The sequence below is a fragment of the Ursus maritimus genome, unplaced genomic scaffold (genome assembly GCF_017311325.1).
Source record: "Ursus maritimus isolate PB19 unplaced genomic scaffold, ASM1731132v1 scaffold_32, whole genome shotgun sequence".
Classification (NCBI taxonomy): Eukaryota; Metazoa; Chordata; class Mammalia; order Carnivora; family Ursidae; genus Ursus; species Ursus maritimus.
The window spans coordinates 23291823-23319440 of NW_024425786.1; the positions used below are offsets into that span (position 1 = coordinate 23291823).

A 27618-nucleotide genomic window follows, 5' to 3' on the forward strand; every position below is an offset into this window, starting at 1 on the left:
TTTTTTTTTTTAAGATTTTATTTATTTATGTGACAGAGAGACAGCCAGCGAGAGAGGGAACACAGCAGGGGGAGTGGGAGAGGAAGAAGCAGGCTCCCAGCGGAGGAGCCCGATGTGGGACTCGATCCCAGAACGCCGGGATCACGCCCTGAGCCAAAGGCAGACGCTTCACGACTGTGCTACCCAGGCGCCCCTCTGGGGTGTTTTCTGACACCACCCAATTCTCCAACACCAGCTGATTGTCCGTCAATTCGCTTTGGTTGGGACCCTGAAGACCCAGAAGGAGCGCAGCCCCGCAGCTGAAGGGTCAGTCCCACGAGCCCGCCTGCACTGTGGATGCCAGCGCGGTCTCTGGTCACCCCTGCTTCTCACCAACCAGCTCTAAGTCGGGGGTCCCCAGGACCTCCTCCTCAGGCTCCATAATTCGCTTGTGAACAACTCACAGAACTCAGGAAGGTACTCGATTTACCTTTACTGGTTTCTTATAAAGAATACGAATGAACAGCCAGATGTCGAGGTAGGTAAGGCGACGTCTGGAAGGGTCCCGGACACTTCTGTCCCTGTGGGGTTGGGGTGCACCAGCTTCCTAGCACCAGCCCGGAAGCTGCTCTGGATCTCATTGCTCCCGAGCTTTTGGGGAGTTCAGTCTGCAGCCCTCGGCCACCCAGGTCTTCCCAGAGATGAGTGGGAGCCGCTGAGCTTCCCCTCTGATCACTTGGTCTGTCTGCTGATCAGCCCCAACCTGAGTCTGTTGGGGGTCCTATCCGAAGTCACCTCATTAGAACAAACGCAGATGTGATCCAAGGGGTCTCACGAATAAGAAAAGGCAGTCCTATCACTGAGGAAATTCCAGGAGTTTTAGATCTCAGAAGCGGGGCAAAGACCAAATGTATTGTGTAGATATCGCAATGGCTCATGTCTCTTCAGCATTCTGGGCCAGCCACCGTTCTGAGCAATTTCTCCGCAGGAACTCAGTAAGCTCCCAACACGCCTTTCAGGTAGGTGCTATCATCACCACCCCCTTTTTCCAGATGGGGAAACTGAGGCTCAGAGAGGCTTGAGCACTTGCCCACGACAGGGACACGGCAGAATCAAGATTTGCCCCCAGGCAGAACTACTTGACCTGGGGCGTTCCTGTGTGTTCCTTGCCTTTTTCAAGCTCTTCTTTTTTACAGAACTTTTTCTTCCAAAGAAATCATACATCTCCAAAGCACCAAAGTGGATGGCTCTGGTGTGTTTGGGGAAAGAGGATCGGCAGCCTGCTCTGTCGGTCTGTCCTTACCTCCTGTGAAGGCCTCCTGGTCAGCAGCTCAATGCGAGGTCTCTCAGGGACACCGTGGGAAGACTACTGGCCTAGATGAGCTTCGAGGGGCCTTTTTGGAAGAGGGGAGAGACAAAGAAGGGGAGAACCTGAAGGGCAGAGAGGCCGTGTGAGTTCTGTTAAGTCACACAGCACATTAAGAGAGCTGGGTCTCCAGACCTCCGGGGCAGTTCCATGACTGCACCGGGCACTGCGCTAGGAGCTCTGGAGTTGCAAGAGAAGAGGACAGGTGCCCCCGGGAATCCTCGGGATAAAGGCTTGGGGGTTAGCACACTGGCCAACAGGGTGGCATCGTCTACTGCTTCTTCTTCTTCTTCTTCTTCTTCTTCTTCTTCTTCTTCTTCTTCTTCCTTTTTTTAAGTAATCTCTACACCCAATGTGGGGCTCGAACCAACAACCCTGAGATCAAGTGTCATGTGCTCCACTGACTGAGCCCGCCAGGCGCCCCCACTGCTTATCTTCTTAAACCCAGCGGTTTCGCCCATCTGCCTTCCCTCTGTGGCCCGACAGCACCTGAGTTGGTGACTCGTGGGCCTGTCATGGGAGGCGGGGGGGGGGGGGGGGGGGGGGCAGGACAGACAAGCAGGTAGTTAGTAGCGGTGCATAGAGTGGCAGCGCGCCTACAAGGTGCAGGGACGGAATGGTGGAGAGAGAGGTTAACTCTGCTCGCGATTAGGTAGTGATGGAAAGCTTCAGAGAAACGGTGGTGCGGACTCAGGTTTAGGCTGCCAGGCAGAAAAAGAAATGCAGACACACAAGCGTCGAACAGCAAGGTGTGTTTCAGGAACTGTGACCCTTTCTTTTCTTTAACTTCTGCACATACTTTTTACCTCCTCTTGCCTCCTTACTGCCACCACTCCTCTCCAACCAACTGGCTCCAAAATTTCAGTTTTAGAGCAAATCTAAAAAGGAAAAAAAAAAAAAAAACCACAAAACTCTGCTAAGAAGGAATGGTTGAGAGAAAAGGAAGAGGGTGAACAGGCAGGGTCTAGGTCGGAAGACCCCAAAGAGCTCATAGAAAGGGTCGTCTCCTGGTCTGGGGGCAGTGGGGTCCAGAACCCCTAGCACAGCCTCTGTGGACAGCCAAAGCAGATCTCCCTTTCCGCTAGCCCCTGATGGCCATGTGGGCTTCTAGTTAAAGTCTGCCCTCAGGCCAGCTGGGCCGGGGACACGGCGAGATGGCCCCTCCAATCAGCCCCATGATGCTGTGCTGGGGCTGCACTTGTCGGGGTGGGGGGTGGGGGCCTGGGGATAGGAAGACGGGCAGGGTTAGCTCAGGCCTCCTGACCCCAGGCTGTCAGGATTCCCAATCCCTGGCTGGGTTCTCACGCCTCCCCCAGACGTCCTTTTCACAACAAATAATTCACTGAATCCTAAAATTACCATCTTAGAGTCTGAGGCAAACGGCATCTACAATCACGGAACAGTGGAGCTAGAAAGGGGTCCTCTAATCCCGTGGCTCCCAGGGTTAGTGGGCAGACACCTGCACCTGAACCAGCCCGGCTCGAACCCAATCTCTGCAGGCAGGACCTGCTCACAGGTACTTTGTAATAGACTCCCCGGGATTCTATGAGCCGCTCGAGCCCTCTAAATTGATACAACACAGACATTTCTGAAATGGTCGCCCCGCTTCTGCTTAAGGGACAGCTCCAGAGGGGAGGAACTCTATCGTGCTATCTGTGGGCAGCTCTGATTCAGTTGCTTTTTGTTTTTTTGTTTTTTTGTTTTTAGATTTTATTTATTTATTTGTCAGAGAGAGAGAGAGAGAACACAAGCAGGGGGAGCGGCAGGCAGAGAGAAGGGACAAGCAGATTCCCCGTGGAGCAGGGAGGCAGATGCGGGACTCGATCCCAGAACCCTGGGATCATGACCTGAGCTGAAGGCAGAAGCTTAATCGACTGAGCCACCCAGATGCCCCTATAAAATTTTTGATATGGAAGAAATTTTAATATGATCATTATATGGTATTACGAAATTGCTGCTAATTTTCATAGGTGTGGTAATTTTACTGTGGTTATGGAAGAAAATTCTTAGGAGATGCTGGCTGAAGTATTTGGGAATATTTGGGAGTGAAGAATTATGATGTCTAGTACTCTCAATAGTCACTGAAAGTTGTATACACGTGCGTGTGACAGAGACAGATTACTGAATTATTGAATCTAGGTGGGGCATATATTCACTATATTAATCTCTCAATTTTTGTTCAAAAATTTTCAAAATAATAAGTTGGTGCGGGGGTCTTACATTTTAGATTTAAGGTAACATTTCAAATTTATCGATTACAAGTCTCTCCTTCTGCCCCAGTTCATTCTCGAGTGTAAAGACACTCGAGGGGAAAAGTTTGAGAGGCCCTGGCTTTTGTTTTTCTCCCCACCATTCTGCCCTGGGAACTCCCAAAGGAACTATGACTCTGTCATTTCTGTATTCTCAGAGCCCAGCACAGCACCTGTCACAGAGGGGTGTTAAATAACTCCTTCCTGAGTGAGCAAAACCCGACTTGATAATATGCATTGGGAAATTCCCAAGGATAAAACTTTGGGAAACCTGTATCTGCTCTCAGTTTCCCTTCCTGTAATCTGAGGTCGGACCCGATGACCTAAGCACCTGGAAGGCCCTTTCTAGCTCTAGCAACTTTGGATGCTATCCCTGTTTTTCATTTTGTTTTGTTTTTTAAGATTTTATTTGTTTATTTGACAGAGAGGTAGAGAGCCAGAGAGCACAGGCGGAGGGAATGGCAGAAGTACAGGAAGAAGCAGGCTCCCCACTGAGCAGGGAACCTGAAGAATGTGGGGCTTGATCTCAAGCTGCTGGGATCATGACCCGAGCCAAAGACAGACGCCCAACCATTTGAGCCACCCAGCACCCCAATATCCCTGGAGTTCTGACGGGAAGTCACGGGTCTTTTTTCCCCTCAACAAAGCCCCAGGTGGGCAGGCAGAGATGATCACTGATTACAGTGATCTCCCTCTGCTCTCTGGCCAAGATCCGCAGTTTTAGCTCAGCCATGGACTTGGGAGAAGTGGATGTAAGCTCACACAGAGCAGAGGTTTCCTGGAGAGCCAAGCAGTGGCAGGGGAAGTCAATGTGGCTTTATGCTGCCCTGCTGGCTAACGCTGTAGCCATGGCTCATGCTAATGTCCTTAACCTTGATTTCATATTGCAGTCACCTACGGAAGCTTTAAAAAAATACTCATGCTCACCCCAGAGATTCCGATTTGACTGGCCTGGGGTGTGATCTAAGTATCTGGAGTTTTAAAGACTCCCCAGCTGATTCTAATGTGCATTCAAGGTTAAAAGCCACTACGACTACATTGTGGTGATGGGGTAAGAGCTCCAGCTAGGTTCACATTCTGGCTTTCCTACCTACTAGCTGGTTATCTTGGGTGTTTCTTCTCTTTGAACCTGTTGCCCCGTTTGTGACAATCAAATGAGATAATGCATGTACAGCCCTGAGCCAGAAAGAACAGCTAAGTAAATACTTAGGGGCAGCTATTAACGAGTAAACAGAAGCCTCTGTGGCTCTCCTAGGAAAGGTTACAAGTCTCTGAGCCTGTGGAGCCGTGGCTTGCCAGCTTGCATCAGAATCACTTGCAGGGCTTGTAAAAACAAATCACCAAAGACTTCCTTCCCCCTAAATTTCCGGTGCAGTAGGTCTCAGGTGGGGCTCTAGAATGTGCATTTCTAGCGTATTCTGTCTCAGGTGATACTGCTGCCGCTGTCCCAGAGAGCACACTTCGAGAATCACTGTTCTGGAGCAGGGTTTCTCAAGAGCATCACTGACATTTCGGAGCACCTAATTCTTCGAGCGATTCTGGCTCCTAGCCACTAGACGCACGTAGCATCCCTCCCTCTGCTTGTGACAATCAGAAGTCTCCAGACATTGCCAAATGTCCGTTGGGGGGCAAAACTGCTGAGTTGAGAACAACTGATCTAGAGGATAAAAGTTAAAGAAGATCTAAGAGTCTAGGTGGGTGTCAGAGGCAAGTGAAGAAAAGAAGTTGAAGCCTAGAAGAAAGGGAGTTTGGGAGAGCTCAGGGCTTGATGCAGAGGGGGTGGGTCTGGGATACTGAGACAATTGACCAGAGGGCAGAGGGCAGGCTCAAAGCTCAGACTCGGCTTCATTTAGTCCCACAAGAATAGGGGCTGTCTTTTAAGTCTGGCCCCTTCTTTTGTCCTGGAACACAGCTGTCAAGCCCTAAAGTCTCTTGGAAAGAGCAATTCTGTCCTAACTCAAATGGCCTAATGGCCTTTCCCTACGGCTCCACTGGCCGCAGCCCCAAATTGCAGAGCTCTCTTTCTCGCACCTCAGTTTCCCGTCCACGCACTCCTGAGATATTAACCAGCAGCAGACTCCAGGTCTATTTAGTGAGAAGCAAATAACTGGAATTTTGCTGTGAAGAAGCAACTCTGATCAGATTCCTGACCTGTCCAAATCCCCCTCCCTCAGAGCTCAGCCCACAAGACTCAACCACCCAGTGGGAGAAAAAGATTTGGCTCTTTAAGTGCCAATGGTATTAAGTGCTAGAGACTGTGGAAGTCATAAAGGGAAATTAACTGAAAACCAGAGATGCCATTACTCATTCGGGAGCAATCTATCTCTCCCAAAGTGAGAATACAATTTGCACCCTCTGGGGATGTTTTATACTCAAATCTTTATTCCCCAGGCTGGGGCCGCTATTCCCTTCAAATTCTAAATGGTGCTGCTATTTCCTGGTAATGGCTTCTATCCAGCCTGTGAAGAAGGCACTTGGGAGGGGCAAAGAGGCTGAGGTTAGAGGAAAGCCCTTGCAGTTTCCAGGGCCTTGGTTCCTCCCAGTCACAGCCAACTTCCCAAGGGACTGGTAGGCTTTGAAAGCGCAGTGCTAGGGTTCAAGTCTTGTTCTCCCCTAAGCCAAGAGAGAGACGGGGGTGGGGAGGGGCCTGGTGCTTGAGAGGGATTCAGGAGTAACGTATGAGAGTGCTACAGGTGTGAAGAGTAGCTTGCAAACCATTTTTGGCCAAACCTGTTCTGGTTAAAGGCATAACCTTTTGTATAATTATTGCTCATGCCGGAAATCTGAGTCACCATTTCCTGTGAAGATCCCTCTATAGTTTGTGTATGTTTTAAAAAAATATTTATTTGACACAGAGAGAGATAGTGAGAGAGCGCACAAGCAGGGGGAGCGGCAGGCAGAGGGAGAGGGAGAAGCAGGCTCCCCACTGAGCAAGGAGCCTGATGTGGGACTCCATTCCAGGACCCTGGGATCATGACCTGAGCCGAAGGCAGAGCCACCCGGGAGGCCCTATAGTTTGTGTTTTAAAGGCTCTGAGCAGTTCTGCAGTAAAGAAACTGATTGTACTTTAACCTAGTTTTCCCCAAACTTATCTGAGCATGGGCTCTTCATATCCCAATGTCCCTAACGTATTGGGGAAACTGTCCTGTGCAATATACTTTAGGAAACCTAAACCTATAGGATCTCGTACATGAAGGACAAACTCACCAGGATTTGGCTCCAACTTAACTCTGCAACTTTCCTGTCCCCCCCTCTGACCAAGCTGAAATTCTTTTAGTTCAGGAAATGCACTAAGCTTTCAAGCTTGGGCCTGCAGTTTCTTGGAATGCACATGTTCTTTGTCCACTTGGCAATGCCCTTACCCATTCTCTAAGTTCCACTCTGAGCATGATCCCATCACCTGTGAGACTTCCTGAACTCCGGCGGGCAAAATAAATTACTTTGTTTCCAGTGCACTTTATTCAAATTTCATTCACTCTATTAATAAAGTAATTGGTTTGACAGCTTTACCATCCTGTTGGTTCCTTCATTAAGGACTTAAATAAATCTTGGACGTGTGCTCACTTAAAACTATCCTCTCTCCCTTACAACTTGAGATAAACAAATGATTCGGGTTTGGGAGGTAAATGTATAAAACCAAACATGTTCCAAACGGGGTAGATGTGAAGACCTCTGGGTTGAGACAGGAGGTTCCGAGAAGACACACCCCGTGTCCCCGTGCCAGATGGGATTCGTCAGTGCCAGTGTGTGTGCTGGGCGCAGTCATCCAGTGATCCAGGGAGACAGTAACCTGTTTTGAGGGTAAAAAGCAACTAATAGCATTTCTTAATGTCCCTGTCAGTTTAGGTAAGACAGACAAGGAAGCAGAAGCACGAAAAAGACCCCGACGATGTCATCGTTCAGTTACACCACAACTTGCTCATCTTCCTTCTGAGTTAAGTTTGCCGCAGCATTCCAGCCGGCCGCTCCTACTGGCTGAGGCTGCCCCCCATCAAATGCCCACTTTAGGGACCCTGACTGCAGGGACCGCTGCTCAGAACAGTGCTTTTGGCAGGAGGCAGAGTAGAAACAGATCCTGTTCATTAAAGATCATGTCAAAGTATACAAAAACTAGGTTCTTTTAGACTTTATCACCTCTTGACTGCTACGTGTCTAGTAGGAGAGAAATTTTTATGGATAATTATTCTCTGGGAATAGATCTTCATGGGAGTAAATCTAAGAAGATGAAAAGGGGTGGGGGGAAGCCCTAAACATCCCTGTAAACAGCATCTTGGAAGTTTAAATGGATTGTATCCACCTGGCCACATCATGCCCAGTTCAGATTTATAGTGATCAACGTTCAAAGACAAGACAGCAATAAATCCAATCCACATGGCTCTTGTAAAAAGGCATCTATTTGGTTTTTTAATACAAAATGACTCAGAGAAACACAGAAAGAAAAATATCATACAAGCCAGTTATTGAATTAAAAAAAATCCCCACAAATAAATTTCAGTCACATTCCCTGTTTTCGGTCTGGATCAGGAAACAGGAAACTACAAACCAACCCATGTCTGTCTCTTTGAAGAAATCTTACTTTAAAAAAAAAGAAAAAAAAAAAAAAAAAGAGGAAAAAACCCAAACAGTCCCTGAAATCTGGCCGGTGGTTTTTGGAGGCCACCATCAGCTTGCCTTAATCATCCTGGTGGAATGGGATACCAGTGGTTGCTGGAATACGGCCACCTCCTCCTTGCTCTTTGTTAGGAATGATCTTCATCCAAAGGGAGGCTGCTGGCCTGGGCACCGTTGGATGCCACTTATGCCGCCTGAGGTCTCAGGGTCAAGCAGCCGTCGGCTCTTCCATTCCGTATCTTCACTGAATCTCCCCCATATACAGTCTCTTGTCGCTGGATGCTGAGAGAACTGAGGTGAAGAGAATGGAGAAGATAACGGGAACTAATGAAGGCTCAAGGAGACTTGGTGCTCAAGGGCTCTTGTGTCAAGAGCCAATTTTGGTATAAAAGAGCAATTGGATTTAGCTTAAATTCCCCTCGTCTTCAACACTAGTCACAGGAAACTGTAGCCTGGCTTTTCAATCCAAGTCCTCTTGAAACCACAAGGGTGGCCTGTGCTATGGGAAATGCATTATCAGGGTCTAAACCCTGATGTCCCATGTCAGCCAAACCCTGTGAAAAAGACCTTCTCAGCCATTCTAGGGAAGAATCAATGTCTGTGCCAGTCATTTTGTAAATGTGTTTCTGGTTGTTATAGTTAGCCCTGGAGAGAGTTACATTCTCTCCTTAAATTCAAGGCCCCCTGTTTAATTAGCCAGTCAATAAAATGTTAAGTTGCAATTTATAGCTGAATATTAAGAAATATTATGTATCCAAATACATCACTGAAACACAGACTTGAAGCACGTAAACTCAAGAGAACTAGAAAGAGATTAACCAGTCTCCCTCTGCGATTAAGAAGAAAATGGAACATGTTTTTCCCATCACCATTTAAAACCATGAAGAGACTGTCAATAACAGCCATAAAGACTACATGGAAACACATACAACAGATACCCACCTCTGCCTTTGTATTTCCAGGGCCCCTTTAGGGAGATTCCCACAGTTTCCCTTTCCCCAAAGTCAGGACAGACTTACTGATGGGCTCATCGGGGTGGAAAGCCACTTCATTGATGGAGCCAGCGTGTCCGGGCAGCTTATACAAAATCCTCCGGCTTGTGGTATCCCACACGTACACAAATCTGCAAGGTATCATAAGGAGCAACGCTAAAGCTACCTAGAGCTGAGGGGAGGGTAGAGGCATGGCTTTTTAAGAGAAATGGAAGCAAAGATTTACTTATTTACCCCATATTTACCGAACCGTGTTCTGGCATTTAGAAACTAGAAATACAGATTCTGAATAAGGGACGGACCCTGCCCTTGAGTAGCTGAACAGAGATACAGGAGTAACTAAAACTATAAGCATTACTGGTATTTCAAGCAGAAGCTTTTGTGATGGGAAAGAACATGGAGAAGAAAGACAGTTTTTCCTACGGTCCCCACACAGAAATCTTCAAAGAGCACCTGATACTCAGCCAGGAGGTCTCACAGGTAACCCAACTCGCGGCGGGCTGGGGGCCTAGGCCGCAGATCCACTGGAGCTTGTACTGCCTTCAAATCACAGAGCCCAGAGAAGGGACAGAAAATTTCTGCGATATAACACAACCCAAATACATACTTGACCCAATCTTGCACTGAATTCATGGGAATCCCATGACCAGGCCAGCTAGTCTGAACTCATTTTACAGATACGAAAGCTAAGGTATAGTGACTCTTCCAAGGTGACAACAGTTCATCAGTGGCTCAGTGGCAGCACTAAAACAAGAACTCTGAATATATTCCAGGATTCGCCTTTCTCTTACCACCCTCAAACATCTTCTACTTCCCCTCACCCCTCAGAAGTTCTTTTGACTGTCAACGTTGCTTGGGTCACTTTGGGCTGAAGGGTAAAATAACGAGACACGATCTTCATATGACCACGCAAAAACAATCTGTTGGTAAATTTAAAGGGCTGGTGGTTTTCAAGCAAGTTATAAACATTATTCGCAATTTGTTTTGTTAAGTCAACACCTAAAAGGGTACAGTCACCAGTACGTGATTATAAAATGCCTGGTGCTGATGCGGCATTACACTTTTGGACTATCGCACCGTTTAGCTCTCAAGGACTAGACTCCATAGGAACGAAATAAAACTTCCAAGCAAGATGGAGGGAAGCAGGAAGCCCATCTGTCTCCAGACTCCTTGGCTCTGATGTTCATGCTCTCCCTATGGTCTTCTTTCTTGCTGTGCGCAAATAATGCTCTCACGAACCCAGCCCAGGATGATACGGCAGAGTAACAAAGTCTGAGCTCAGGAGTCCGAAAGACCCGGGCTCAAGTCTCAGGCACCCAGTTACTCATTAAGTAACCTTAGACGAGTCTGTAACTTCTCTTGAGCTCCTCTCTCCTTAATCGCGATGCTGGAGATCACACTGAGCCTGCAGCTTGGTTGGGAGGTATGGTGAGACGATGGATGCGAAGCATGTGGCACACAGAACGACAGCTGTTGTGATGACGAATACATTCATCCTCACAACAGCCGGACATGAAGACAATAGGCTGACTCACTCACTCATGGCAGACAGACTGACCAGTCTTCCCACAGTCCTGGATGGGAACTGTTGAAGGGTTTTGATTTTGAACATGAGGAGGGAGGTGATTTGCAAGTAGAGAGGGGAAACTTGCCAAATCCAGGCCAAGCTGAAAAACAATTTTCTGAGGATACATTTCCCAGGCACATAAAAGCCAGCCGAACCCCAGATCTCCAAGGGTTTACTTGAAGGCCTCACTCTCCATGGCCACCAATTAGATGCTAAATTTAGAGGGGTTCCTTGTCCTCCCCTTACTTGGCACGGCCACATTCAGCAGGAACCAGGTTCCTTATATAACAGAGCTGCCTGTTGACTTGGGGCTAATTGGCGAGGTGGCCTGTGGAACGTCGCCAACCCCAGCAGGGAGACACACAGCCTGTGCCCAGACCAGAGCCATGAGGCCCACATGTCAGGTTTAAAGGAACAGTGGGGAGGGAAAGAGGGAAGAGGACACTGAAAGTCAGAAAGGGCCAATGGCAGAAACAAACTGCTCAGAAGAAAAGCTTAGGCAAATATCATTTGAAAGCTTAACTACATAAAAAAGATATCTGCTGAAAATGATGTAAAAACACTTAGAACGGTTCTTACTCTTCCAGAATGCACCTTAGGCTGTGGGCCTGTTTCTTAAGGCCTTCCTTAGCAACCTGACTACTGAAAATTCCTTAGATTCCCTCCGTAAGGCAGCTTTCTACACCACAAGGATGTAAACCATCAATGTGGCACTGTTTGACCTGGACCCTTGACCCCCAGAAAACACCTTACTACTTGTCCTTTTATCCCAGCATTCAAATTGTCAGGGGAAAAAAAAAGTGGACTCTGGAATCTTCAGATATGTTCAGCATTGTTCACAAGCAACAAGGTGTGGGAACAGACCAAGGTGAGGTTTCTCTATGGCTGTGCTAGGGTCCCAAATAGAGGAGAAAACTCTGAAACATGCCGAGAGCCCAAGCTAGTCCAGGAAAGGCCTCATGTTTATAAGATGGTGCCTGTTTTAGAAGGGTAGTAGGAAAATCTCTAAGTGGAGAGAAAGATGGGGTTAAGCTAAAAAGGGTTAGGACGTCTCCCAGTGGAAGCTAAACCCGGAGTCTGACATCAGAGTGCCTTATCATTCTTCACCATTCTGCACCTGTGGGCATGGCACCTGCATCCCCACTTCTGACTCCCTCCCAAGGACAGGTCGCCATAGACAGACCGAATGCAGCAACATCAGACAGAAGAATTCTCTCCCTTCTCTTTTTTTTTTTTTAAAGATTTTATTTATTTATTTGAGAGACAGCGTGACAGAGAGAGAGCAAGAGCAGAAGGGAGGGGCAGAGGGAGAGGGAGAAGCAGACTCTCCACTGAGCAGGGAGCCTGATACGGGGCTTGATCCCAGAATCCTGGGATCACGACCCAAGCAGAAGGTGGACACTTAGCTGACTGAGCCACCCAGGCGCCTCATCTCCCTTCTCTTTCTAATTCATCAGCAAATGGCTGAGCCAGTTTAAACTGACAACTAGGAAAGTATCACAGTCTCTGAATTCAGTTTGGGATTGGAAAATACCTAGCTCACATGCTGCCACAACCCACATCTAGCAATCATGGCGCTTTTCCTATTGTACCCACACCCTGCTCTGAACCATCCTGAACACGGGCAGCCATTACCAACAGCTGAGTTGATATGCAGGCTAAGGTGTGACTGTCATCCTCGAGCTAGGAATTCATTCATGTAATATTCACTAAGTGCTCAGAACAGGTCAAATACCACTCTGGGTTCCAGATGACTAAGACTCATTCCCTGACCTCTGGCAGCAAAAAATTTAGTGAGGGTGCCCCACTGTTTGTCTTACTGTAAAATGTAATGAATGCTGGTAAAGGTTAGATGTGTAAGGTGTGACAACAGTGCAGAGTAGAGAGATAGTGCTACCCCGCAGGAAAGGGAGAGAGGGGGCCGGGGAAAGTTTACAGACAGAACACAGAGGTGATTTCTAGAGAGATACAAAAGTCTAGAGAATGGAGAAGAGGCGACAGGAGAGAGAAGCCTGGAGGCACAAGGGGTGTTAGGACAGGGAAAGTTCCATGTGAGTGAAGTCCTGTGGCAATGGTGGGAGAGGTGAGTACACAACACGTATGTGAATGAGCTGAAACACAGCAGAAGAATCTGATGAAGGAAACTGGGGCCAGGAGGAGTCTAGATTTTACTTTGATGGCAAAGGGAACCCAACAGAAGTGAAGAAAGTGTTTAACCTCCAGGTCAAAAATGTATCCACGGAGCAGAAATGATGTGCTTGTCTGATGTGATCTTCAAGCCCCGCACACTGCACACGGCCGGCCTCCTCTCTGAGGACAGCTATAACGGTGTCCGCTCCAGCTCACTATCGGCACTTAATGCATTACACACGACAAGGTACCGCGGAGCCATCATTCTTCCCCTCGCACCCGGTAATCCTTACCTGTCAGCTGAACCAGCTGCTATCTTGCTTCCATCAGGTGACCAAGAGCATCTCAGAAGATTCTATAAAGATGAATAAGCAGGAATTCAATGAATACAATAATGTATCAACCCCCTCTTTATTAGACTATAAAATCACGAAAACTTTAAATTTCTGTCTTTCTTTTTTTTTGAGGGGAGGAAGGGGAAGAGGGAGAGAGAACATCTTAAGCAGGTTCCACGCCTAGTGCGCGGCCCACTGTAGGGCTTGATCCCACAACCCTGAGATCATCATCTGAGTCGAAATCAAGAGTCGGACGCTTAACCCACTGAGCCACCCAGGCGCCCTCAGACTTTAAATTCTGTGGCCTTTATTCTCTTTATTCTGTGGCATAAGAACCATACTTTATTTCATGTAACATACAAACCAACTGTAGAAAATGCTTAATTTACAGTAAATTAAGAGTAGGCCCGGCAACAAAATTTTATTCTGCCTAAAATGGAGGCTCCCTTTGCTCCATTTATTTTGATCCTCATTAATAATTTTATTTTGAAGGAAAATAAAAATAAAACCAAACTCAACAAAAAATAAGATTTGATTTATTAAAAAAAATTTTTTTTTAGATTTTATTTATTTGGGAGAGAGAGTGAGAGAGAGAGAAAGAGTGGGGAGAGGGGCAGAGAGAGAAGCAGACTCCCTGCAGAGCAGGGAGCCCAATGCAGAACTCGATCCCAGGACCCTGGGATCATGACCTGAGCCAAAGGCAGACACTTAACTGACTGAGCCACCCAGGCGCCCTAAGATTTGATTTATAAAGTGAAACTTAATCAAACAGACTCTCGAAAGAAAACCATACGTCTCTATTAACAAATTATCTGGAGGAGAAGCTGCTATCAAGAGCTGACCTAGGACTTGAGAGTACAGAAAAAATTTCTCTCAAACTTTGGGCCATGGTCCTTACTGAGGAGAGGAATGTATTCTCAGGGCCCTAAGAGCTGGTCACTGGGAAGGTAAGAGCCAGGAAGTCTGGGTTCCATATGGAACACTGACTCGAGGGTCAAAGTTTCTAAGGAACTAAAAGGATAAGATTATCTTGTTGAAGTCAGAAATCTTAAATTAATCTTAAAATCTTAAAAAAAAGAGGGTCCCATCACTATCTACCTATGTGACTGTCTTCATCCCTATGCTTCAATTAATTTTATTTCTGGCAAGAACAATTTTGATGGAGAAGAGTGTTAACTGGAATGCAGCCCCTTCTTCGCAGAGCTACTGCCCTCTTTTTTTTTTTTTTTTTAAAGATTTTATTTATTCGACAGAGATAGAGACAGCCAGCGAGAGAGGGAACACAAGCAGGGGGAGTGGGAGAGGAAGAAGCAGGCTCATAGCAGAGGAGCCTGATGTGGGGCTCGATCCCAGAACGCCGGGATCACACCCTGAGCCGAAGGCAGACGCTTAACGACTGAGCCACCCAGGCGCCCCTACTGCTCTCTATCCTTAGCAACCCCCCCCCCCAAAGTGAGATATAAGTGACATAGAATGTTGTTTTAGTTTAGGTGTACAACATAATGATTTGATGTATATAAATATTGGTCTTAGCACCATCTCAAATGTATCTTTGGGTCAAACAGACTCAAACAGACAGTAAAATAGACAGTAAAACTCCTCTATGCAGAACTCACCTTCTCAAAGTTGTGCACATTTCCTTGAAATATCTTCACACACCTCTCTTTGGGAGCAAATGGCCGGACATCCCAGACCCGCACTATAAACAGAGCAAAACAGTTATGGGCCAGAGGCCTCCTGAAAATCCAGCTGGAATCAGTGTCATGTCAATGACAAATGCTGTTTTTCCTGGGCGAACGAAGGCCAACACGGTTTATTATAAGGTAGATGGTAAGGCTCTTTTTTTTCGCCCTAAAGACATAAAATGCATTCAAATTCCATTAACGGGGTCTAAGGACACAGTGGAAAGTGGAGGGGGCAGGAAGGGGAAATGCCAAATGCATTGTTGGGGGTTTGCAACAGAAAGTAGCTGGGTGTGACATTAATTTCAACTAAACATTGGCAAATGATTCCTCTGCCAACCCAAAAAAGCCATATCTAACAAAGCCTTAATATGACAATCTAAAAACCACTGACTATTGTGACAATCTATAAAAACCAAACTCAGGACTAATTTTGCTCATAGGGACACCTGACAGTCTAAACTTGAGCAAGGTCAAATATACTGAGTACTAATAATTAGAAAAAGGGAACTCTGATTCTCATTCTAGCTCTGTTACACGTATGGGTGGTATCAGGTAAAAAGTGAGGTTATGTTTTGCTCTCCTCCGTAAAATGAGAATACTACTTGTTTTTTTTCTTTTTTACAAGAATACTTTAAGGATCAAATAAGACGATACATGTGATAGGGCTCTAAAAGAGTGGAGGTAATAGACAAAAATAAGGATTTTGTAATTTTATTATATAGCCATAACAAAAAATTATTATTATTATTATTTTAAAGATTTTATTTATTTATTTGATAGAGATAGAGACAGCCAGCGAGAGAGGGAACACAAGCAGGGGGAGTGGGAGAGGAAGAAGCAGGCTCATAGCGGAGGAGCCTGATGTGGGGCTCGATCCCATAACGCCGGGATCACGCCCTGAGCCAAAGGCAGACGCTTAACCGCTGTGCCACCCAGGCGCCCCAAAAAATTCTTATTATTTTAATAACCATTTAGGGAACCTCATCTTTCCTTACTGTGAACAATGCTAGAACTAGTCAATGGTAAATACATGAAAATCAGGATATAAACACGCATGGTAAGCAGTGGCTATAGCTGTTGTTAATAAGTGCTATATCAATAGTGGAATTCAAGTGATGTCATTTTAACTGAGTGTAATAAACGTAACAGTCCTAGGATTCAGATAGGCAGAGAAACTGAAGATAGGTGTGAAAGTGCTATGGAGCTGAGAATACAGCCAGAAAGTAAGGGTGTTCATTCATTCAAGAACTACTTATTTGGCTCCTGCTGAGCGCTGGGCGCAGTCTTCATTACAAAATGTCAGTGAAAGCATTTCAGTTTCTGACAAGCCTATGAACTTGTACATCAGAGGGGGGGCATCTCTAAGCTCTCCCAATACTAAGCATATAATCTACCCTCCTTTTTGTTATAGTAAACCCATCCTCCCACGGGGCAACTCAAAAACAAGCAGAGAAGAGTCTGTTTGTGTGAATGCAGAATGTTGCAATGTTTTATGGGGCATTTCCCATCCCACCAGTGCTTTGGAGCGGGGAGGACACACTGGCAGAAAGAGTGCAACTATACCAACGGCTCTACTCATCATTCAAGTCTGGTGCTCTCTACAGTGCTCGAGAACTGCTTTGGATGGATCCCAACAAACTAATAATCACCAAGAATTTCTAGTACACTGCCTGGCTCCACAGCATACCAGAGCTGAAATAGGTCTTAAAAGCTATATGCAAAGATGCCTGGCGATTAGATGGCATATCTGGGACTAGAATCCTGGCTTCTTGACAATATTTTCTAAAGCTTTTTCTATTACAATGTGTTCTCCCAACTGCCCTGGCAGAAACCTGTGAACCACCCCGACTCTTTCCTTGGGTCCACATTTATCTCAGTACACATTTCTAGCACCCAATGCCCGCTTTCCGTGCGGTCCACAGTGTCTGGGCCCTTGGAGAGCTTTCCTTTCCATAGTTACCTGTATTGTCCATTGCATTGGACAAGAGATAAGAGCCTTCAGAACTTAAACTCAGGCCAGTCACTGAATCTGCATGGCCTCTCATGGTGTAGGTTAGCTTGTTTTGGCGCAAGTCCCAGACCTATAAAAACAAAAAGGTGCCCCCAGAAATCAAATTGAGAACAGCAAAGAAACATAGTTACTAACGAGTCAACTGCCTGGAGAAACTGGTATCCCTTCTCAATCTAGCTGTGGACCCAGTATTTAGCACAAAATAGAGGATTTCTGTCAAGAGGAAAAAAGACTCTTGTCTTTTTTTAAATTTCTTTTAGAGAGAGGGCATGAGTGGGGGTGAGGGAAAGNNAAAGAGAACCTTTTTCTTTTTTCTTTTTTAAGATTTTATTTATTTGACTGAGAGAGTGAGAGACAGAGCACAAGCAGGGGGTGTGACAGGCAGAGGGGAGAGGGAGAAGCAGGCTCCCCACTGAGCAGGGAGCCCCAAGCGGGACTCCATCCCAGGACCCTGGGATCATGACCTGAGCCGAAGGCAGATGATCAACCAACTGAGCCACCCAGGCGTCCCGGAAAGAGAGAATCTTAAGCAGACTCCACACCCAGTGCAGAACTGGAGCCTGACGTGGGGCTCAATCTCACGACTCTGAGATCACAATCTGAGCCAAAATCAAGAGTCGGATACTTAACCGAGCCATCCAGTTGCCCCTCTTGCTTTTCCAAAAAGGGAGTCAAACTTACTATGTCTGACTAAAGGGCTATAAACTTATATAACCTTTATATATATATATATATAAAACTTATATAGTTCAGGGGCGCCTGGGTGGCACAGCGGTTAAGCATCTGCCTTCGGCTCAGGGCGTGATCCCGGCGTTATGGGATCGAGCCCCACATCAGGCTCCTCAGCTATGAGCCTGCTTCTTCCTCTCCCACTCCTCTTGCTTGTGTTCCCTCTCTCGCTGGCTGTCTCTATCTCTGTCGAATAAATAAATAAAATCTTTAAAAAAAAAAACTTATATAGTTCATATATATAACCACATATAAATTATATATAATATAAACGTATTTATTATACATAATATATTTATAATATATAATTATATATTTATATATAATTTATATTATATAATTTATATATAATAATATATAATATATGCTATACATATAATTTATATATAATAATATATATTATATATATAATAAAGTTTAACAAAAATTAAGAATTTGCAGGGGTTATTCTTAAATCATAACAAAATGTATTAGGAATTAAAAAACTAAGTAGCATTTAAAATGCTTAAACTGGGGCACCTGGGTGGCACAGCAGTTAAGCGTCTGCCTTTGGCTCAGGGCGTGATCCCAGGGTCTTGGGATCAAGCCCCACACCGGGCTCCTCCGCTGGGAGCCTGCTTCTTCCTCTCCCACTCCCCCTGCCTATGTTCCCTCTCTTGCTGGCTGTCTCTCTGTCAAATAAATAAATAAAATCTTTAAAAAAATAAAAAAAAATGCTTAAACTATGATTCTTAGCAATTATAACTAAACTATTAGAACTACAGAAAAACAAGTGAACACATGATTTGAAAAGGGCAATACGATTACACGTAAATATATATAACAAGATAATACACAGAAATACAGATGCTTAAAATTGTTCATTTAATGTTATATGTACACACACACACACTACGGAAAACATATTTATTAAAAAGAAAGATAAATTATAGATTCACTGTTGCCTGGATGGGAAAGGTAAAAGAAATAGTTTGGCTAAAAATAACCTATTGTCAAACAGGGAAAATAAATGGTTAAGTTATGGCCCATAAACATACTGCAACACTATGGATCTCATGCTAGAGATAGTAGAGCATGGGCGCCTGGCTGGCTCAGTTGGCTAAGCATCTGCGTCCTGGGATAGAGTCCCGCTTCAGGCTCCCTGCTCAGAAGGGAGTCTGCTTCTCTCTCTGCCCCTCTCGCTAGATAGTGGAGCAGAGTGGAAAGAGTGAGGATTTAGGGTCAGACTGACCAAGTCCTAAGAGTTATTGGGCCACTCACCCTCACTAAGCCTGTTTCTGATCTGTAAGATGGGGAAAACAATATTTACTTCCTATGGCTGTTGGGAAGATTACAAATAGAATGCTTAGCAGATGCCTGCTACACAGCAGGCCCTCAATAATTGGGAGCTACTGTTAAGCAACTCCTAAAAATAACTCTGAGGACCAAATGTAAAAATGTTTCAATAATAAGCTATTAAGCTAATAGGAAAATACAAAACAGTATTTATATTTACATAGACTGCAACTATGTAAAAAAAAAATTGAAGTCAATAGAAACGATCTGGAATGTCATATGGAAAAAGAACAGCAATTTTGTTAAGGTCATTGGTATAATACAGAATTTCCTCCAAATTTGATTTATTACTGCCGTGTAGTTTTTCTAAGTGAAAATTTTTATTTTGCTGCCTGTTTAAGTAAGGAACTTCTCTTATCTAGAAATGAGTTTGGTGTCGTATGTCAAAGCAATACATAAAGCAGACAACTCCACTTTCCAGGTCAATGACGCACTCATGTGTGGAACCCAACACACTTTATATACAATCATTTTTGTGTCAGGATGTTTGCTGCCTCAATAATCAGGAAAGCTTGAAATGGCTGTTTTTTGTTCAAGCTATTGTTCCTCCTCTTCAGAGAAGGCATTGTTGAAGTCTTAAGCTTTTTTCAGAGAGGATGCAACGTGCCATCCCTTATAGCACTTTCAGACCTTCCCTCTTGAGGCCTGCACACATTGTTTGTTCACGGCCAATGTGTATCTGGGATTTGTGGCAGAAAGAACTAATTTAAGCAAAATATTTTGTAAGTGCCCAAATCAGTTGTCCAGTGAATGTTTGGGCATCTGATTAATGGGCATCAACACCATGAGTTTACACGCTAGAAAAAGTATAGCAGAGTAGAAAGTTTTCCTAAGTTTTTGGAGTACGTGTACATTCTAAAAAAAAAAAAAAAATTCTGGGGCGTCTGGGTGGCTCAGTCGGTTGAGCCTTCGGTTTAGGTCATGATCTCAGGGTCCTGGGATTGAGCCCTGATCTTTGCTCTCTCTGCTCAGCAGGGAGTCTGCTTTTCCCTCTCACTCTGTGCTCTTGCTTGCTCTCTCTCAAATAAACAAATAAAATCTTTAAAATAAAAAAAAAAAGTTCCTGAAAACAGAGCACTGGCAGAAAAATTTGAATATGTGTAGACAGAACAGACTTTTTATTTATTTATTTACTCATTTACTTATTTATTTTTTTTGAGAGAGAGATTGTGCACACACAGGCTTGGGGGAAGGGTGGGGGGTAAGCAGATTCCCCACTAAGCAGGGAGACTGACATGAGGCTCAATCCCAGGACCCCAAGATCATGACCAGAGCTGAAGGCAGACGCTTAACTGACTGAGCCACCCAGGCGTTGCACATGTGACTCTTGACCTAGGGGTCAAGAGTTTGAGGCTTACATTGTGTGCAGAGATGACAAAAAGATAAATAAACTTAAAAAAAAAAAGAAAAAAGAAAAAAACAACATATAGGGTAAGTAGGAACTAATTCACCAAATTATGCAAAACTAGAATCCGGGAACTTTTCAAAGAAATATGAAGGTCATTCATTCATTCATTTTCTAAGTAGGCTCCACACCCAACATGGAGTCCAATGTGGGGCTTGGACTCATGACCCTAAGATCAAGACCTCAGTTGAGATCAGGAGTCAGATGCTCTAGTGACTGAGCCACCCAGATAGCCCTGAAGGACGTCATTTTAGAAAAAAGCTAGTGATATATGTAATTACTGTACTTACGAAACTTTATTTACACATTCTCTATATTTGAGACAAATTTGGCCTTCAGAACAAAGCTGAGATTAGCTATCTGCAGAAACTGCTTACCCTGAGAGAAGGTGTAACATACAGTGTGTGTCTGAGAGGACACGGAAAACCTTCAAATCCTAAAAAGGGATCGGGTACCCCTTAAGGACTATAGCATAATTAAATATACCTGTTTAGAGAAGACCCAGGAACAGTCTAGGATAAAGAATGTGGAATAAGGCATACTATGTCATAAGAAGGCCTTCTTAGCACAAGAGTATTATTCTCAAGCTAGTCTATCCTCATAGTGGAGATGAGGGCATCAAATTCTCAGACCTAAAATAAAAGAAGCCAGTCTCAAAAGGTTACATACTGTATGATTCCATTTGTATGATATTCTAGAAAAAGGAACTATAGGACAAAGAACAGATCAATGGTTGGAATGAGTTAGGAACAGAAAGAGGGTTTGACAGAGGTGAACATTAGAAAATTTGGGGGGCGAGGGAAATTGTTCTGTACCTTGTTTGTGGCAGCCACACAAATCTATGCGAGCATAAACCTTCACAGAACTGTACACTAAACAAACATTTTGCCATATGTAAACTTTAATAATTTTATTATTTTTTTAATGGGAATTCTTTCTTTTTTTTTTTAATGTAAGCTCTATGCCCAATGTGGGGGGGCTTGAACTCATGACTCCTAGATCAAGAGTCACAGGCTCCACCAACTGAGCCAGCCAGGCACCCCTAATAATAATTTTAAAAGTATGAAAATTATAATAGCTTAATGTCACTAACCTACTGTCATGTGTATAAGATGCCCTCTAGTGATTCTAAAGCTAATGGGCTCCTAAACTTCTCTCTGGGAAATAACTGCATTAGCTAGTAAGATGATCTAATTAAGTTCCCATGCCCGATTCCACATTCTCCATACAGTTATAAGGTAGAAAAGGGATGAGAAGTTAAATTTTGGAAGTAGTCAATTTTCAAGTATTATGGGACATCCAAGTGGGGGAATGCTGAGAGGCTGGTTGTATACAGGGGTCTGGAGCTGAAGATCTGCGCCGGAGACAGTCAGCATAGAGACGACAAAATCATGGAATTAGATGAGAACTATCCAGGGAAAAGGTATATATGAGAAAAGCACCTAGGAAAGGACCTTGGGAAGTGATGACATTTAAAGTATATATAAAGAGAATGACTTGCAGAGGTATTTGAGAATGATATGCCAGAGGGGTAGGAGAATATGTTGTCACAACTGTTTAGAAGAAAAGACAAGACTAAAAGGATCTACTGAATTTAGGAAAAGAGAGGAGGATCATTGGTGACCTTAAAGAGAAGGGTGTCAATGAAACAATGGAGGCAGAAGCCAGACTGCTGAGTGATCAGGAGACATGGAGTGGAGGAATGAAATGGGGTGAGGAACTGAAGACAGTGAGTGTAGAACAATCATCAGGGGGCTTTTCTCATAGGTATTAAGAGCAGGACTCTGAAACCAGAGTCTGGGTTTTGCTGGGTTTCTCTTACTTTAGTTTCTTCATCTGTAAAATGGCATTAATAGCATTTATTTCATAGGGTGCTGTGAAGCTTAAACGAGTAAGAGAAAGCTCAAAGAACAATGCCTGACACTGACAATAAGTGTCCGATGGTAATGATAACATTATTATGGTCATCACCACAAAAGAAGTCTAGCTGGGAAGGGGAAGACAGGGCAACAACACGAGGAAGTGAAATGAAAGGAAGACTCCCCCACCCCAATGCCAAGACCTGAGCACAATGGAGTGCTGACGAGAAGACAGCAGAAGAGCAGGCTGAAAACAGAGGATCTGGGAAACCAGAGGGCATGAGGGCCCAGACAGGACAAGGAGTTGAAATCCTTCCACTGAAGGGACTACCTTTAGACAAAAGCAAGGACATTTCATTCACAGTAGCAGCAAAGGAGGCAGGGAGGGAAAGGCACACAGCATGATTTTTAGGTAGGGACAACAGGAAGCTGAGTATTTACCCACCAGTTCTCACTCTAAAGGTAAAACAGAAAGTAAGGACATCTTTGAAACACTTAAGGAAGCCAATATGTAAAGACAGACACAAATTGTATAGCCCCCCCAAAACACTTCCCATCCACTGTCATTTGCTATGTCCAGAAACTCTGCTAATGCTCTAATGCATTAAGTTCATTTAATCCCCACTACAACCCCAGGAGGTAAACATTATTGTGGTTATTAAGAGGTTTAAAGAAGTTAAAGAACTTGCTTGTAGTCCTAAGAAACTAGAAAATGACAGAACTGGGATTAGAACCCAAGTCAATTAGTCAAAAGCGTGAGCTACACTGTGCTGCTGCGTGGATCGCCGCCACTCTCACAACATTGCCGCCTTCCCTCTTTCTTGGCTGTGGTCCCTCCAAAACTTCCTTTCCGCAGTCTCAAAGAGAAAGACACACTGAGAGGTCAGAGTTGATTCAACGCTATCTCAGCAGGCCAACAAAGTGAGGGGAAAAAGGCTGCAAATGTCTTGAGGTAGGGAACGCACTCTTCATGTTCACAGACTCCACACGCAGGGCCTCACAGGAACTGTCTGGTCCCTGATGGCATTTATAGGAGCTGGAATGCAACCCTTGCCTTAGAAGTCAATGAGGACAGGACAGAAAGAAACAAGATTTAAGTTACTATCTTCCTTGTAGTTGCTATAAAGTGCAAAGCTATCGCGATCTCAGAAGTCTGAAAAGACTACCTCTGTGGGTGGAGACAGGTGAAGGCAGGTGTAACACAAATGTTAAACATACCTTGATATCGTTGTCTATTCCACCAGAAATAATCTGATCACTTGTATCATTGAAGGTCACAGCTAACACCTGGTAGGTGTTCTGAAATGTCTGGATGGCTGCTTTCTTCCGGATGTCCCATAGCTGAAGCAGAGGAATAGGAGGGTCTACAGTCAAACATCATTGTTAAGAAGTAATTGCATAGTACATCCTGAAGTCTAAGGACTTTGTGCAGGTAAATACATTTTTAACAGGGATCCCGTTCAGAAACTTGTCTGGATATTCTAGGAACATGGTGAGAAGTGACTGTAATTTTGCCAATGTATCTGAAAGTTGGGAGAACAAAATACTTTGTCGTATTTTTAGATCCCTTTGTTAAAGTACGAATAATCATAGTTCATCAACATGCCCTTAGAATGGAAATCCTCTACTTGCTTAGTTCACATGCTCTTTGCACAGCAAGGATGTTAGACCAGTGTTTTCAAACTGTAGATCCTAGCTCATTAATGGGCCATGGCTTACATTAAAAAATATACAGAGAGAGGTTACATCAGCGAAAATGGCAGAGTAGGGAATGCTAAAAGGTTGTCCCTCTACAAAAGCAGAGAATTATGTGGCAAAAACCCCGGCAGAATCAACTTTATCAGAACTCTAGAAACTAATCAAAAGTTTATAACAACCAGGCAAATGCTTAATGAGGGAAAAAACCCTCCTGAGTCTTAGTTAAGAGAGTTTTGTAGCGTTTTAACTTACCCTGTCTCCATCTCCTACTCAGCAAGAGCTTTGAAGGCAATGGCCCACATTCCCTGTATAGGTTCCTAGTACCAGAGGAAGCATTCTCAAAGAATTGTGATTGTTTTTAACTGTCTGGTGGCTCCCTAAAGGATGAACTTAAAGGGTCTGACTTTATTTTGCCTAACCAGGGCAGAGGCATTTGTCTAAAACCTTTAAAGGCAAATAAATGATTAGCCTCTGCTGTCTGGGGCCAGGGATGACAGCTGGGGCAAACCACAGACAAACCAAAAAGCTTGGGAGGAAAGCTGGGGAATGACACAATTTGTAGAAAAAGGCCTTTGAAAAGCTGACATATCTCTAGGACCCTAGAAGGCCATTTGCATGCCCGTGTCTGGCACACGCTTGGAAAAGACCTGAGATGGCCCTAAGCTCTCCTCTCACTGACCTGCACGGGCTCTGCACAAAGTTGTAAACTGCCTGGTAAAGACAGACCCAACACACACGCACTCGCGCGCGCGCGCGCACACACACACACACACACACACAGTGAATCTGCAAAGACTGGGGAGAGGCTTTTTATTCACAAGTGATTAAGAAAATCTCTGCCAAATCATTAGTGAGCTACCAAGCTAATGAAATAGATATTTCAGTGGCTACACATGGCAAATAATACAGACTTTACAAAATCAGTTCAGAAAATTCACTTAATAGGGGCGCCTGGGTGGCTCAGTTGGTTGCGTAAGCCACTCCAGGTTTTGGCTTGGGTCATGATCTCAGGGTCCTGGGATTGTCAGGCTCTGCACTCAGCAGGGAGTCTGCTTAAGATTTTCTCTCTGCCTCTCCCTCTGCCTCTCTCCCTGCTCATGCTTTCTCTCTCCTCTGAGAATAAATAAATCTTTTTTTTCCTAAAGGTTTTATTTATTTATTTGACAGAGAGCCAGTGAGAGAGGGAACACAAGCAGGGAGAGTGGGAGAGGAAGAAACAGGCTCCCAGCAGGGTGCCTGATGTGGGGATCGATCCCAGGTCCCTGGGATCACGCCCTGAGCCGAAGGCAGAAACTTAACGACTGAGCCACCCAGGCGCCCCGCGAATAAATAAATCTTAAAAAAAAAAAAAAGAGAAGAAAAGAAAGAAAATTCACTAAACAAACAGCTACAACAAGCAACAACAACAAACCCTTGGAGAGAATCTAATTTCCAGAGTTACCACATTATAATATTCAAATGTTCAGTTTTTAACAAGAAATTATGAGGCACGAAAAGGAGCAAAAAAGTATGGCTCAGGGGTGCCTGGGTGGCTCAGTCGTTAAGTGTCTGCCTTCAGCTCAGGGCATGATCCCAGCCCCGCAACCAGCTCCTCCGCTGGGAAGCCTGCTTCGTCCTCTCCCACTCCCCCTGCTGTGTTCCCTCTCTCGCTGGCTATCTTTCTCTCTGTCAAATCAATAAATAAAACCTTCAAAAAAAAAGAAAAAGAAAAAGAAAAGCAGACTAAAAAAAAAAAAAAAAAGAAAAAGAAAAAGAAAAAAGTATGGCCCATACAGAAGAAAAAAGAAGTTAAGTCTTTTTAAAAAATGATGATGGGACAACTGGATAACCATACCCAAAATAATGAAGGCAGACGTTTATCTCATACCATATGGAAAAATGTACTCCATGTGGATCAAAGACCTAACTGTGAAAGTTAAAACTATGAAATTCTTAGAAGAAAACACAGGGGTAAATCTTCACGGCCTTGGATTTGGCAATGAATTACTAGATATGACACCAAAAGCCCAAGTGACACAAAAACCCGTAGTTCAACAACAACGTTGGGAACAGCCCAAAAATGGGCAAAGGCCCTGAATCAACATTTCTTTTCAGGTGGTATATGCATGAGAAAAGCTGCTCGGCATCATAAATCATTTGGGAAATGCAAATCAAAACAATGATTAGAGATTGCTTCACACTCACTAGGATGGTTATAATTAACAAAAAACCAAAAAACAAAAACAAAAACAAAAACAAAAGAACCACAGAAACTAAGGACTGATGGTGAGGAAAAACTGGAGTCCTCAAGCATCACTGGTGGGAACATAAAATGATGTGGCTGATGTGGAAAAGCCTGGATGTTCCCCAAAAGGTAAAGTATAATTACCATATGACCTGGCAACCCTGCTCCCAAGAGAAATGAAACAAAAACCTGTGCACCCATCTTTGCAGCAGTGTTAAAAAGGAATGAAGTATTAATACATGTTACAACGGATGAAGCCTGAAAACATTAAGTGGAGTGAAAGAAACTGAACACAAAAAGGCCACTTATTATCTGATTCTATTTATATGAAATGTCCAGAAGAGGCGAGTACATAGAGACAGAAAGGAGATTAGCTGTTGCCAGGAGCTGGAAGGTAGGGAAAAGTACTGACTGCTAAATGGGTATGGGGTTCTTTTTTGCCCTCCTTACCTCTGTCAGTTCCCATCTCCCTACAATGGACTGCTCCCATCCTTTTCTAATTTTTATGGGGGGTTCCGGTCTTGGATCATGGTGATGAGCACACACATTGTGAATGTACTAAAAGCCACTGAACTGTACACCTTTTAAAATGGTTAAAACGGTAAATTTAACGTTATGTGAATTTTACCCCAATTAAAAAATATATAGAAGAAAATGTCCCATATAGAAAGGGCTGGTTCATAAACACAGATGTACTGAGGGGAGGATATTCTGGGTCATAGTATAAAATGTACTGCTTACTGCAAATTGTGATTTTAAAAATGTTTAAAAGTTACTACATTTAGGCCATCTAATGTAATCCCAACTTTTATGGATGAACAAACTAAAGCACAAAGAAGGAACTAACTTGATGAAAAACACCCAGCAGGTCAACAGCAAAACAAGGACTAGAATTTAGTACCATCCGATTCCATTATATTCATGTTGAATTTACTAAAATGTGTGTTAATTTCCTATAATTACTAAATATATGCTTGTTTTAAAAAGTTAACATTTATTTTCAATGGGTGTTTGATTTATTAACAATAAAAGATAAAGATTAGCTACAATTCTAGAACTCTATACTCTAAACAACTAGGCTCTATTTTTTTTTTAAATAAACTTACATAACATGGATCTACATTTTTTAAAAATATTTTTTTTAAGTTTCTTTATTTTTAGTAATCTCTACACCCAACATGGGGCTCGAATTCATAACCTCAAGATCAAGAGTTGCATGCTCTTCCGAGGCGCCTGGATGGCACAGCGGTTAAGGGTCTGCGTTTGGTTCAGGGCGTGACCCTGGCGTTATGGGATCGAGCCCCACATCAGGCTTCTCCGCTATGAACCTGCTTCTTCCTCTCCCACTCCCCCTGCTTGTGTTCCCTCTCTCGCTGGCTGTCTCTATCTCTGTCAAATAAATAAATAAAATCTTTAAAAAAAAAAAAAGAGTTGCATGCTCTT

The 27618-nt window shown here is 44.1% G+C and overlaps 1 protein-coding gene across 1 annotated transcript in view; it reads right to left on the minus strand.

Moving 5' to 3' along the window:
- Positions 1-7972: 7972 nt before the first annotated feature.
- Positions 7973-27618, minus strand: part of SNRNP40 (small nuclear ribonucleoprotein U5 subunit 40) — a 35513-nt gene continuing 15867 nt past the window's right edge. Inside the window, exons 5-10 of the mRNA XM_008694488.2 lie at positions 23472-23594; positions 16875-16995; positions 14846-14928; positions 13188-13249; positions 9225-9328; positions 7973-8496 (exon numbers count right to left, since the gene is read on the minus strand). Of these exons, the coding sequence (XP_008692710.2) occupies positions 8447-8496; positions 9225-9328; positions 13188-13249; positions 14846-14928; positions 16875-16995; positions 23472-23594 (543 nt within the window). The 3' untranslated portion in view covers positions 7973-8446. The remainder of the gene's footprint in view (positions 8497-9224; positions 9329-13187; positions 13250-14845; positions 14929-16874; positions 16996-23471; positions 23595-27618) is intronic.